Below are 14,617 nucleotides of genomic sequence, written 5' to 3' on the forward strand. Positions count from 1 at the left end.
TCAATCACTCTATTTCCGATGTGTCCCCAATATGACACCATATGGAAAGCGCTTTGGTTACAGCTCCAGCTGTTTTGAAATTCGCTACACAAATGAAGTTGTATTGTATATAAATCTGATTTGATTTTGTCCGTTTGCCTTTTGGATTCATGAACGAGCCCTTTGAGACGTTTCTGTATTTATGAACCAAACTTGATTTTTAACGGTGAGTTTATGTTCACTCCAAAATGTTTGTGGAAAGCAAAACCCGTCCGGAGCCAAAGCGAAACAGGGCCCCTTCGCTTCCCAACGTGTCCGTTTCAATTCATTGTCATTTTTACTGCCATTGTTGTGTTTCTCCCCCATTTAGCCCCATGACTCGCTTTTGTCGACTCATCACGTTACAAACAGTAACTGACGTGTATTTAAATCACAAGACCAACATTTACATTGAACGCACCAGCTGAAGTTGCACTCGTCGAGCTTTACCACCCCCTGGTGGTACCTTTAATACGCTGCTCTCAAATTTTCAGCAAAATTCCCATTTGGTTGCACGACATAACACATTTAGTACAATTTATTTATGCAGCACGCTGAAAACAAATGTGCAAAGTACATTTTTATGCACGTTTTTCTATTTTCAAACGTGAATATATTTTTTACATTAAAAGCGTAATACTTAAAAATTACTGTTTATACATAAATATATCATTTATTGTCAGTGTTAAACTGAATGTGTGTGTTTTATTTTTTTAAAATGCACAATAAATAAATCTTTGCTAAAATATTAATTTATTCTCATAGCTCACGATATTTACATAAATAACATTACATAACGTCATTTTTTCAAAAGTACAGAAATAAAAATTCAAATGAAACTAAAAGTATAAAACGTATTTTTAAAATTTACATTGTAGCTGTCAATATGACATTTGATTTGAAAACACAGACTATACCTAATGTAAAGATACAGTGTTCAAACGTCAGGTTTTTGTTATACACTGTTGAAAAAAAAGAGCCCAAAATGAATCAATTCAACACTTTTTCCGCCATTAATGCTGTACAAAAAAACATTAACAACTGAGGTCATTTAATTGCACAATTGTGCGTCTCTTCTAACTGGGGATGTTTTTAAAAAAAATAACCAGTCACATTCAAATGTTCACATTAAATTGAAATCAGCATACACCTGCCGCCATTTCAAGTTGCCTCTGAAGAACCCAAATCAACGTCAGGTTTTCCAGTAGGCTTTAAACAACAGTTTGTAGACTTTTTACATCCATCGTGTATGTGGCATATTTCAATAAGGAAAAACAGCTCTGACCATGTACAAGTATGACACTATCACTGAGTGTATATATGATTTGGTGAGTTCCCTCTAGGTCCAGGATGAACTTCTTGGCACGGCGACAAAGTGCTCGCTCCAGACTCTAAATGATGATGACACGTGACACACAATACGTTGGAATACGACTAACTGAGGCACCGTGTGTGGAATTGCTTGCATTTCCTTTAAATTTAGTGCCATAAAAGAGAGAATAACAAACACTAGAGTACACATAAACATCATCATAAACAGCGCATGTCCAAATGTCACTTTTTTTTCCTTTTAACAATTACAAATGAACACAATATTGACAATTAGTGTGCAGAGTTGATCACTTTGAGGCTTTTTAGTCCTCACAATCAGTTGTATTTAAAGTCAAAAGGAGTTATGATGTCACGAACTGGGAGCCAATCACAGTTGATGTTGACATTTGACTTTTTGGGCAACAAAATTGTGTCACCCCAAAAATGTAGAAAGTACAAATCAACCCTCCCAACTAAAACAAACAAACACAAATAAGCAGGGGTGAATTAGTGAACGCTGAACTGTGAATATTTGGGGCTCCAGTGTCATCTTTCAAACATTCTTTTCCCTCCAATCTGGACCATTTTATTTTGAAAAGTGTTTTTCTGGCCAGCACTTCAAACTTTGATTTGAATTTTACACGAGCTGCGAGCAACGCAAGCGCGGTCAAATATGTTCGTCTTGGTCGAGCGCGGTGAGGTCGGGCGCGGTGGCCATGAACATGCTGCGTCCCCTCTCCAGCCGACTCTTCTTGTCGGTGAGGCGGAAGGCTTCCATGAACTCGTCGATGTCGATGGCGCCGTCGCGGTTGCTGTCTATGGCCACCGCCAGCTCCGAGATGGCCTCGTCCGTTATCTCCATCTTCAGGTACGCGCTCAGCAGCTTCCACGTCTGGCGGAAGTCTGACGGCGAGATGAAGCCTGGGAAAATAAATTAAAAGAAATAAAGCAAGACTTGTTTATCATGCATTTGATTCACTCCTTTTTTTCGACCTCAAACAACACAGCATAGGTACGAAAAATTGTTAGCATTGTTTCGTGTTATGTGGAATAATTGTTGTGAAAGCGCTATGGAAATAGAAATGTATTGTTTTCTCCTCGAAAGAAATTAAATAGTATTATATGTTAGTTCACGTACATAATAGAATAAAGAAAATTCTAAGGACCAAACTACAACTATCTGAGAACTAAAACGTCTCAGTGACTTTGGGGCCCAAACTATCGTCTTTTCAGGTAGAATACGGTCAAGCAAATGTATCTGAGCAGGCAGAAAAGGCCGGAGGAAAAAGAAAAATGTGGGGTCCGCTTGGAGGAGGCAAAGTGCAGTTGATCATTCGGTTAAGCTGCCGTCTTAAATCGGGAGGATGTCGGAAGACGTCACGGGAGGATTAGCGCGTCACACGTTGTCGTACACAACACATCGTCACCACACTCGCGTGTCCGCGTATGTGCGTGCTTTTTGACCAGGTCATTCATAGAAGTGGACAAAGACAAGACACATCTGATATCATTCAATGTTGTAGTTGAAATGGGTATGTAAGATACGAAAAAGACATTTATCTATTCTCATTTTATAACTCAATTAATTCGCCAATTATTTACTAAAGTAGCCAAACATTTTAATTGTCTACTAGGCAATGTAGATAATTATAAGGAAAAAAAAAACAATACTCAGGGTTTATTTATTTATACTTAATTTAACTACAAGTACAATTAACTCAATTCAATTAAATTATTTAACAAAATAAAAAGACCAGAATTTTATTGTTCTTATTAAAGAGTAGTTGACTGTCAGATTTAGATTTCATTATTTGTAATTGATCTGTCAATTATGAATTAATATTTCTTTATAAAAATAATAATAATAAAATAAATCATAAATATTTTTTTTATTTAATGAAATAATTAATTCTCATATTAAGTCCTGGTATTCAGAATTTATTTAATTATAGTTAGTTAACACGTTAACACGTCTGCCCTCACACGTGTGTGCCCTGCGATTGGCTGGCAACCAGTTCAGGGTGTACCCCGCCTACTGCCCAAAGACAGCTGCGATAGGTTCCAGCATCCCCTGCGAACCTCGTGAAGAAAAGCGGCTCAGATAATGGATGGATAATTATAGTGGATTATAAGCACACGGTAAAACTAAAATCATAGTTCAAATGTTGAAGTAAAATATTTTGTTCTAATCTTAAAAAAAATGAATAATAAAAATTCATTCTAATGTTTAGATTTGGTTATTTATAAGTAAGACTTATTGAATCAGCCATTTAATAAAATATCCATTTGGGCATAAAATAATAATTATTTCATGTTGTATATTTTTAAAATATAATATTACTCAACCAATTGTTTAATAAAACCAATTTTATTTTATTTTGGTGGGGGTTGATTACGTACAACGGAGTAGTGACAAATGACTTAAATCCAGTTAAATGAACAAATCCGATTTTAGGCACAAGCCAGCTCAGTGAACGCAGGAGCTATTGCGGGACACTTCCTAACATTAAACACTCGGTGGGCTGCATTCGAGAACGCAGAACGCAGCGCGTCGCACATGACCATACATTGCTCAACTGTCGTGTCCGAGTTAGCGTGTGAGTTTAACCTGAGTTATCCGTGTCGACGATCCTGAAGATGGTCTCCAGGGTGGAGCGATGGCGGTACAACGTCTCCAGCAGACTCTGGTCAATATGCTACATGCCAAAAGACACCATTGTGACAAATCAACAACAGAATCCAAACTCTGTCCGCTGCAGAAGATCCGAAGCTGCGCGGATGAGCTGCGGACTGATTTGAAGTGTTCCACGGAGATACGTTGAAGTTGGCATGGTGCATTAATAAGCCACCGTAGCGCGTCGGTGAGGATGAAGGCCCTTACGTCGGCGTTGGCCCCTTTGATGGCGAGCTCGTGGAACCACTGCTGGTAGTCGATGAGGCCGTCGCTGCGCTTGCTGCTGACCAGCTGAGAGCGCAGCATCCGCCAGGGAAGGCCCAGTTGCATCACGCTCTCCACCGCCATCGCCCAGTCCGTCACCGACACTGCACCTGGCAACCACAAACAAATAAGTCTGTTGAGTTACATTGGCATGCTGATTCCAAAACTGCACTGTTTTTTTTGGGAGCACATCAAGTTTTTTTCTCCACAGTTCCCCTCTACTAATTAGCCGTAGTTGGACTGCAGTAGGTAAATCTGATTACAATTGGTCCCCGTCTACAGTTATGTGACAAATTTGTTGGCATTATTGTTGTAATCTGATTGATGACAGTGACTTGTGTTAATGCCACGCTTGTTTGGGCGAATCTTGTGTAGTTGAACACTTAAAGGTGCGGCAAGTCAAGGTTTTTAGTAAGTTAACAACTTTAATTGAAGGACGGCGTTGTGAAATTCTGCATTTAATTGATGCCTATTGAAATACAGTGGTGAAAGAAATAAAGAATTATTTTTTTTTATACACCAAAACAAGTGTTGACAAAATGCTGATAAACATTTAATGTGTTTCGTGAGAAAAAACTGAAAAAAAAGTAAAACACAAGAACAAACTACGAAAGAAAAAAATATATACTGAAAATAAATAAATAAATTTTGATTCATTAACATACACATGGTGGTGGTAAGAAAGGCGGTGACATGGGAGTGGATTTGATCCCATCCCACTCCTGCAGAAAAAAAATCCTGTATCATGCTGTCCTGGACCATTAAAAAAAAAAGAAAATCCTGTCTCGTCCCGGTGAAAACAACTCCTATTCCAGAAGGACTCCCACCCCTGCACTGCTCCCATTTTGAGGTCTTCTACAAGAAAGATTGTCGTCCTCTCTCCCTTGCGGACTTTCCCGTCTGCTCACGTCAACTTTTTATCCTGTACCATCCCAATCCCAAATTGACTCCCATCCTGCTGGATTTCCGTCACCCGCCGCATACCCGAAAAAATGCCAGCTTCTCGTGGGAAAACAATTGGCCATGGCCAGTGCACAAGTCAACAATCGGACGGTGATTTTGCAAATATGTTGAACTTGTGTACACAGGAAGAACATTTGACTCATTTATTAGTGAATGAAACCTAATGCCTGTATGATGCTGACCAACTAAACTCCAAATACGCTTTCTATCAAACTGTAAACATTTCCCAGCATGTTGTTTTAGTTTGTTGCCATCCACTTCTATAATGATGGCTTGTGATTCTCGGTCCGAAGTACAAAAAGCTCAGCTCACATTATTTGTGCTTTATGCGCTAGCAGGAAGGACACGTGGGCTGTAAAGATGACCACAACTGAGAAGTAAAAACCTTGTGGTGGGCGGTCAAGGCCTTCTCTGCTGGCCTAACATTATCAAGGAATCATGATCATATTCTTCACTAGGTGAGCGTTCTTATCCAATCAGAATTCAGTTCGCTCTTGTTGCCAGGCAGATTTCATAATACCAGTAGCACGCACGATTCGTCCGAGGCCTTCAGATACAATCGTGCGGGCGTCTGTTCTGTCTGTTTACAGTTGATGGACAGTTGCCAATGAGATGACGCGTTGGTCACAGTGAGCCTTCTCGCTGGCCTTACACTGACGGTGATGAGAGCGTCTTGCGATTGGATACTCACTTGTGAGGGGTCAACGCTATGCGGAATCAACTACACCAGAGAGTTGTAACTGGCGACCATTCAAAAATCTAAAAAATATTCTTGCTTTTTTTTTAAAAACCTGAACCTTGAAGGAAGGCATTTGGTGAAACTCACCCGTGTTGTTGCGGTCGAAACTTTTGAAGGCACAAATGAGATCCGACTTGTGGGAAAACAGCTGCTCTCGAAGGACTTTGAGGGCTGAGCGCTCCGTCTGCCCGACGCTGCACACAAATAAGCCTCAAATTGAAAGTGCTACTCTCAAAAGGCACAATATAGTTTTTTTTTTTTTTTTTTAAATTGCTACATTCACTTTTCTTGTTCAACTTTGACTTGTCACGTCATTATCCACACCGCTTATCCTGTACGAGGTCGCGGGGGTGCTGGAGCCGATCCCAGCTGACTCCGGGCGAAAGGCGTACCGCACCCTGAACTGGTCGCCAGCTCGTCGCAGGGCAGACATGGTCACTGTCACCGAGTGGGAACCGATCTCACGCCGCCCGCACGCAAGTCAGGCGAGTGGACTACAACATCACCAGCGACAACTTTGACTTTCATATCTCAATATTGCGATTCAATCTTGGAAGAATTTAAAGTTGAATTCTCGTAAGATTATGACTCTCCTGACAAAATATGTCTTTATTCTGGTGCTGATTAATGGTAAAGATTTGAAACGAGTGACCTGGTACCTTTGTCGGGCAGTGAGTTCTCTGGTCATGCTGCTGGCCTGGTACTGAACCACATAAGGCACAAGGTTGGGTCCAAGCTTCACGTAGGCCCCTCGGTTGCTCCCCACGTCGTAGTAATTGGAGGCCGAGAAGAGCGTCAGGACCTCGGTGTCAAAGGGCACAAGCTCGTCACTTTTGTAGTTTTCCTGATCTGACTTGCATCCATTTTACATTTCCTAATCAGCATTTCTATGGCCCATGGTATGATACAATACAACTTTATTTATATAGTGCAGAGAAGGACAAACTGGACCTGAGCGGCACCACGGTCCCGAGTCAGCGTTCACCTTGCGATTGTGGCAGAACTCGTAGCCGTCCTGCTTGCACTCGTGCGAGCGTACGATGAGCTGCATGTTGTGTTTGCTCAGGAAGTCTTCAGTGACGTCGGGGCCCCAGTAGCATCCGCCGCCTCTCAGCTCATTGGCTATGCAGCCGTCCTGCGACATGGGGTCGCTCCACAGCAGGTCCAGAATCTGGAAAAAAAAAAAACGCACAAGAATATAAATAAGATCATCAACCAAAACTAACTAAATTGACTACAACTAAAACTTTTGTAACAAAAACGAAAATGTTTTTGAAAAAAAAAACACGCCGTCCATATAAGTAAGAACTCAGGTGGTTGCTGCGAATCTTTTACGTTCTTGCCGCCCGGCATCCGTGTGACGGGCCTGCTCAGTCGAGCTTGCCTGAACCTGAACCAGATGAGACGGCCCACTTTTACAGCTCCTTAAGGTGATGACGGAGAGTTGGAAAAGCAGATTGAGCCTGGGGAGGATTAATGACGCGTGGATTAGCGCGCTTGAAAGCCAACATGTGCAGGCAACTGCCGCGCAAGTGTTGATTAATGACAGCGAGGGCGCTTTAGTCCAGCGGGACACGGCACGAGGGTCACGGCCTCGGAGCAAATGACGTTGCTGTGACAGCCTGTTGTCTGGGGAACCCGTTGATGGAGGACCAAGAAAGAACCTTTTGGGCACGGTTGCTTCCAACTCACCTGCTTCCACTCTTCCTTGGCGTTGTCGCTAGCGACCGAGTCAAAGGACGCCTGGGCTTCTTGTTGGGCGCCGAAGCTCCCCAAACGGACAAGCGTGGCTCTCTGCTGGCACTGCTTCAGCTCATCCTCCACGTTGACCTTGATCCGATCGGAAAAGTCCTGCAGGGAGCGGTTGAGGAAGCCGTCGCGGCTGACCGTCGGTTTAGGACACGTGAGGGAAGCCCGCCGTTGGAAGATCCTGTGATTGGCCCAGTCGTCGTCCATGTCCGAGTCTATGGACGTGCCCGTCGAGCTCTGCTGCTTCTTCTTCTTGGGAGGCCGAAGGGCCGAAACGTACTGAACGAAAACAAAGCGGGCGGAGTTGAGAGCGTTTCGCATGGCCGAAATGTGAAAATGTCGCTCACTCACAGTGTGTCGGTCCACTTTAGCCAGCACGCCGAGGTCCGTGGAGTCCGAAATGCCGCCGTGCAGGACCAGAACTTTCTGGTCGATCACCGTCGCCAGTGGCAACCAGCTGAAGATCTTCTGGAGCAGCTTTAGGATCCGTTTGCCGTGCATCTGCAAAAAAATGAGCTACGTCTTGACCTGCCTTCTCATTTCTACTTTTTGTCAACCGGTATTTTGTGGGACCCAAATGGATTCTTGGAGAAAACTTAAAAAAAAAAAAAAAATTCAGTTTGCAAATATATGAATACATTTTGGAAGTGGCCAATTGTGCAACTAACAGTTTGACATTTTACATTATAAAATTGGAATAAAAAAATGAATAAATACAGAAAAAAAGGCGACACTGTTTCTCCCTGGTCTGAGTCATCACAGGTGGACATGAACTCAAATGTCCTGCGGGTATCCCAATGAATGACCTTTAATCCTCTTAGGAAACGAAGAGGAGCGACGGTGGCAGCCATGTGTTGCTCAAAAGGATGCAACCTACCTTGTATTTGGTCAACACTTCCTTCGTGAAGCCATACCTGCAACGGTCACACAAACAAGGCAACGCATGAATCGTTTCCCAGAGTTTTCACATGTCCTCGGAGGCGGGTGGCGCGCGATACCTCAGGTTGATGATGTGGTCCTCGTGGTTGCCTCGGTTCAGGTGCACCTCGGTGGGATAGACGAGGAGGAAGGCGAAGAGGATGAGGAGGATCTCGATGGAGTCCTTGCCTCGGTCCACAAAGTCTCCGTTGAATACGTAAGGCTTCTCCAGGGACGGCGTTCCGTTCTGTTAGAAAACGCCATCGCGTGCGTTCTTGATGTCTTTTCGGCATATGTACCGGCGAACTATTTCGGCACGATATGTCACGTGACAAGTTTACCTTGTAGAAAATCAACAGCAGGTCTTCAAGCTGCCCGTGCAAATCACCTGATGACAAGAAAAGAGAAAAAAAAAAATCATCAACGGTGATGACTGCATCATACGTTGTTTTTATAGAATGCGGAGCAGTGATTCGTTGACCAAATGGAGACTCGCCGCAAATGGTGATTTCTTTGCTGTGGCAGGTGGAGATGCGGCTGATGTTGGGCAACATGCGCAGCAGCTTCCATGTCTCCAGGAGGAGTTGCAGGACGTAGCGCGAGTGCAGCTGCTGCTGGCAAACAGGCGGCATTAGCGGGCAACGACGGGAGGAGGCGAATCTAGTCAGACTTCAACTCAGTCAGCACGTCAAAAATAAAACTAGTTCAATTAGCTCAAAAACACCACGAGATAAATCCTTTCATTTTCTTAAACGAGACTGTCATTTTATGTCTGTCACAGGGAGGGTTCGTGATCTTGATGTCTATGAATTATGTTGACGTGAATTGAGGAGCTTTATTTTGACAAAAGTAGTGCTTTTCCGCCATCTCATGGACTCTTGTTGCCTTGGAACTATGTTTGAGTAAAATGAGTAGTTGCTGTGCTGCCATCTTGTGGGATTTTGGTGCCAAGGAACTATGCTGAAGTGAATCGAGGAGCGTCATTTAGATAAAAGTAGTGCTTTGCCATTATCATGCGGCATCATAGTGCAAAGGAACTACCGTATGTTGTGGTAAATTGTGGAGCTTCATTCAAGACATTAGCGACACTTTGTTCCCATCATGTGTCAGCTTGGTGCCAAGGAACTATTTTGAAAGGAGTTGAAGAGTTTCATTTAGACAAAAGTAGGCCTTGTCTTCATCCAGGGGCATCTATTGTCAATCATAAACCTTTTTTTAGGGTGGAGCGTCAATTGTTTGCGGTTGTTCACTGTACTTCCAGTGTCAATTAACAATCAGTGGAATTTTTGCGATTTATTTCGGTTAATATTATTTATCCCGCAGTGTCATTGAATGCAACGCAATGATTTTTGGCTAGGAGGCAATCATGCATACTTTCTTGTTCCTGAAGGCCTCCACCAGGCAGACGGCCTGCTCCACAGTCAGAGGGAAGCACAGGTGAGGTCCCGAGTAGATTTCGGGCACCTCGATTTTCTTGTAGCAGAAGTAGCGCTCCCACTCGGCGTCGCGGCACACCTCGTTCTCACGGAAGATGTGCGAGATCAGGTTTCCTGCAAGGTCACACCAACATCTTTTTAGGGGGCCGCAGTCAGCGTCTCAAATTTTTGCGGCATCGAGCTCACGTTCGTTGCTCGACGGTGTGAAGTTGTCCATGAGGTAGCCCAGGAAGTTGTACAGCTGCCGAAAGAGAAGTGACTTGAAGGCAGCGCCAAACTAACTTTGCAGTCATTTTGAAAATTCAGCCACTGAAGCTGACGAAATGAAATTTAGTAAGCATGTCTCTCATGAGTACACCCACAAAAAAGTCTCACAAAGCCCCGCCTGAACTGACACAAAAGTCTGGCGTCTGGTTTGCAGCCATCATTTTCAGCTCATTCTGCCCAAGTAGAAGTTTGCCCAATCTCAAGCCAAGCTGGCCGACGAGACTTTTTTTTGGCCGTCCAATTATGACAGACGTGTTCAACCAGTTTTGTGTTGATGTCCGGGGCTGTTTTGATTTTGTCTTCTCACCTTGATCTGAGCCTGCTCTCCCGAGTACTCGATGGACTGGAAGATGTGCCAGGTGTACCTCCTCCTCATCTCCATGCGTGCCACATACTGACGGTACCACTGCTGGATCAGCACGGCTGCCCTTATCGCTGCAAAACCAAAAGACAACATCAGCAAGCAGCTTTCATTCATCAGTCATTAAGTTGATTGTTTTCAGGACTGCTTCAATGCTGTGAGTGGACAAATACTTGAAGCAGGCAATAACTTCTACTTCGACTCTTCAGCACAATAGCGTTTGTGTTTTGTTTTGTTTTTTTCCTGAAACCGACCAACAAAGTTTGTAAAGTAGCTTGTGGCCAACTTAAAAATAAAATCATTTTAGTATAAACATAAAACATACAAATCATTTATATTTAGTATTTATATTGTTATGTGATTTGTATCTCTAAATTAGTTTTCAATGCAGGAAATAAATCAAGAAAACTTTTCAAAATTTAATTCATTAAGAAATTTAAATAAAAAAAAACACGTTTTGTTGTTTTCAGCGATCTTTGTATTAAATGGTGCACGTTTGAAAATATCTATACATTGTAATAATCAATTGAAAATATTTGTCAAAAGATTTTCTTTATTCATTAAAATATGAGCTTTATTTGTTTAGATATTTTTTTTCTGAATTAATTTCCATTTCTTTTCTTTTAATGTATGACAGATAAATGTTTTAATCAAAACAAAAATATTTTTTTCATTAAAATAGACAAATGAAAAAAATAGGAACACACATTTCAGATCAGATTTTTTCCCCCAGATTTTCTATGAAACTCATTTCCGTGTATTCTAATAAAAGTGACTTCATAGAAACTATTTATGGAAAACAGCCAGTGAAGCAAAGCTACGACAACAACAAATGGAAAGCACAAAACAAAAAGAAGAGATGCGGCTTACACGTGACGCCTGCGAAGAGCGCAGCAGAAAGGATCAAAAGAAAGTCAAGAAAATGCATTCATTGATGACTCAACATTCACGCTTGGACTTTTTATGCATGGAAGTGTGCGGCACATCCCGAGCTCACCTTTGACCGGGTGTTTTTGGAACTGGTTGGGCTTGGTGACGCCACATCCCATGACTGTTCCTGCAAAGACAACGAACACATAAAAAAAAAAAAAACTTTGTTTTAGACTTTGATGATGACGTAGATTTGATGATGGAGCACAGAACACCACAGTCGGGACTAAGTTGCATTGCTATTAGTCGCAGAGGATAAAGAATATATACTGTACCAGTATTGTGGAGTGCTATGTTGCGCTCACATATAAGACAGAGGTATATTGATCGACATATACAGCGGCCGACTGGTGAGCACACTGGCCTCACGGTGGCGAGGTCGTGGGATCCATTCGGGCTCAGGAGTTTGCTTGTACTCCCCATGCCTGCGTGGGTTTCCTCCCACTTTCCCCCCCCAAAAAAAACATGCATGACAGGTTGATCGAACCCTCTAAATTGTCCCTAGGTGTGTTTGTGAGGTTGTGGTGGTTGTTCGACTTTGTGTGCCTCGCAATTGGCTGACAACCAGCTGAGGGTGTGACCCCGCCTACAGCCCAAAGACAGCTGGGATAGGCTCCAGCAACCCCCCGCGACCCTTGTGAGGAGAAGCAAGCACCTGGCTTCTTTTTGTAAGTTGTCACTCAAATTTTAAAAAATGGTCTGAGTGACGAGATGACACTGCACTATGATTGTCTTGTTTCATATCAGTTTTGACCATTTTGTAACAAAGGCGCCTCACATTAATCCCCTTAACTGCTGGGTCACTTTTAACCTCTGCCTGTCACCGGCCTAAATGGAGCTGCACAATCAGTGCAGCGGGCGGGGGAACCTTTTAGGCACAAATTCTACGAAGGCTTAGACTTATTCAGCTCGTCAATTGGTCACACAGCATGAAACATTTGTTGCAAATAGGGAATAAAATGGAAAGCAGACGTGTAATCTCAGTTCATTCAAAGCTACAAAGTGTGACACTGAAACCACTGCGAAATGGCAATTTTGTCACAAAGTTTTAACTTTATTAAGCATACAGGTAAACACTGACAAATAATTTTAAAAGTTTAAATGTGCACAACATGCAAAGTGCATTCATTTTCAAAAATATGAAAACACTGAAAATATTTATATCATGCAAAACGGAAACTTAAGTGAAGATAATTGAAATGAAATAATTACGGATCATATTTTAAGTGGAAAATTTTATTACAAGGGTTCCAAATTTAAATAATGAAAATACTTTAGTAATTATACAGGGGATCACACACTTGGGTTTGTGTACCTGTGGTTTCTGCCATTTGCTTTTTTTTCGCAAAATGTAAAAATATTCCGTTTTTCGTGTAAAATTATTATTATTATTATTGGCTGTATATCTCCACTTATTTCAGAATTTTTTGTGTTAGGTAATGGAAATTATTTTCGGATTTTCCACTGTATATATAATTGAATAAAATATTTGAACATGTAAAAAAATGCAATTAAATGCTAATTTTACTGTGCAACAAAGAATTGTCATTAATGATAATAATATTTAATAGCTATAAATAAAATAACAAGAAACCAAATTACGTATCAACTATAAGTAATTTTAAAAAATTCAAATTGAAATGACGTGATTACTAAAATGTATTCTATTTAATAAAAAGTCAAATAAATGCTAACATTCATTAAAAACACAAATTTAAAAAATCCTTGCAATAAAACACACGTCAATATTTGTCATGAATTTTTCTATAGGCTGTGTGCAACCCAGCAGTTGAGCAACATTGTTGTAGGCAACTGGCGGGGAGCCCGTAATTGCAATTAGACATGAAAAGATAGATATAAAGCTATGTATTGAAAAACTTACGTGGTTTATCCAGTCACCACGTCCAGGGTGCATTTATTGGGATGTTTGCCGTGCGTCATCCTCCCCCCTGCTAGTCAGGTGAAGAGGTTCAGGTCGGCCATCTTGCAGGAACAGCAGGAGAAACCCAAGTCCAAAAGAAGCCCTCGGTGTGTTGCTCGTCTCTGACAACTCTGCACTGGCCCAAAGCCGCTTCGCTCTTTAGTCTCTCGCGGCATCGTCGAGGCACAAGTGGATTAGAGGCGCTAATTGCTTAATGAGACAAGACAGGCCGCTTGCACGAGACCACAGGAAGTAAGCAACAGGTGGTAGGAAGGAGGTCAACATCACTATTGATATCGTCACTTTTCTTCGTCCAAGATTAAGTGTGCATGTGTAACTTTCCTGAAACCTTTTATAAGGCAAGGAACCATATTTGGTAACCTCAAGACCAAAAAGACCGACATGTGTCTTGCTATATGGCAAAGAAAGCCAACGTTTATGGGGAAACGAAGGATTATTAAATATTACCGTGTTCACCTGCACAGACTTTTAGGTGATTTCTTTTTTTTTTTACACTATACTGTCCAATCAAATCCAAATTCAGAGTTGTACGCCTTTCTGTAATTGATTGATTAAATTCTCTTCACCAGTTTCTAACTTCAATAAAAAACTTAAAGCAAGCACATTTTGTTAATTGTTTTGTTCTAATTTGGTGAACTCTGTGAGTGAGTCTTCCTCTTTTCGTTTCCTCAAAGTAATGCTATAATATCATCTCCCTATTCTTGACAAATAGTGAGAACAGCACCTAATAAACAAAGTGGGTTTTTTTTTATGTTTGTGAGCAAACGGGAGCATTAAAACTTACTTTATACGGAACCGATTTTCAGCTATCGCAGCAAGCCCTGCTATGTATCCTGCGTAATAAACAGTGGTTCATTGTCTTATTATTTTAAAAAGGTAAAGTTAATATCAAAAAGCTTAACAAAATAGTTTTTATTACGATCGTTAAAGGGCTAAAAAGGGTATATCTATTGTAAATGTATGAATTTAGTAAATTACTTAATTTGTCATATTTACTCATACATCCATCATAATGTACTTATTATTCTATTTTATTATTATTTGA

General features: G+C 41.5%; 1 protein-coding gene across 2 annotated transcripts; it reads right to left on the bottom strand.

Annotated features, from left to right (window-relative positions):
* Nucleotides 1-754: 754 nt before the first annotated feature.
* Nucleotides 755-13,740, bottom strand: ppef2a (protein phosphatase with EF-hand domain 2a). Of its 2 annotated transcripts, none has more exons than XM_088287673.1 (17): nt 13,513-13,740; nt 11,698-11,757; nt 10,647-10,774; nt 10,259-10,313; nt 10,011-10,186; nt 9,133-9,250; nt 8,978-9,024; nt 8,717-8,883; nt 8,596-8,632; nt 8,070-8,219; nt 7,662-7,997; nt 6,955-7,140; nt 6,629-6,771; nt 6,057-6,163; nt 4,211-4,377; nt 3,938-4,025; nt 755-2,250 (listed from the first exon to the last, which is right to left on the bottom strand). In XM_088287673.1, the coding sequence occupies exons 2-17, from the start codon at nt 11,747-11,749 to the stop codon at nt 1,997-1,999; spliced, it is 2,211 nt and encodes a 736-aa protein (XP_088143799.1). In that variant the 5' UTR covers nt 11,750-11,757; nt 13,513-13,740; the 3' UTR covers nt 755-1,996. The 2 variants fall into 2 exon arrangements, with proteins under 2 accessions (XP_088143799.1, XP_088143820.1); XM_088287694.1 differs by having other exon boundaries at nt 9,133-9,247; nt 13,513-13,736.
* Nucleotides 13,741-14,617: the final 877 nt, after the last annotated feature.

The sequence above is a fragment of the Idiotropiscis lumnitzeri genome, chromosome 1, assembly GCF_059441095.1.
Source record: "Idiotropiscis lumnitzeri isolate Australia: NSW breed Sydney's pygmy pipehorse chromosome 1, RoL_Ilum_1.0, whole genome shotgun sequence".
In the NCBI taxonomy this organism is placed as follows: domain Eukaryota; kingdom Metazoa; phylum Chordata; class Actinopteri; order Syngnathiformes; family Syngnathidae; genus Idiotropiscis; species Idiotropiscis lumnitzeri.

Bases quoted from the DNA above. Each gene is read 5' to 3' on its own strand.
- ppef2a (XM_088287673.1), bottom strand. From the start codon at position 11,749: ATGGGATGTGGCGTCACCAAGCCCAACCAGTTCCAAAAACACCCGGTC. The intron at 6,164-6,628 runs GTACCAGGTCAC...ATTTGTGTGCAG, and splicing joins GAACTCACTGCCCGACAAAG to CGTCGGGCAGACGGAGCGCT. The intron at 2,251-3,937 runs GTTAAACTCACA...TTATTTTCCCAG, and splicing joins CGTCGACACGGATAACTCAG to GCTTCATCTCGCCGTCAGAC.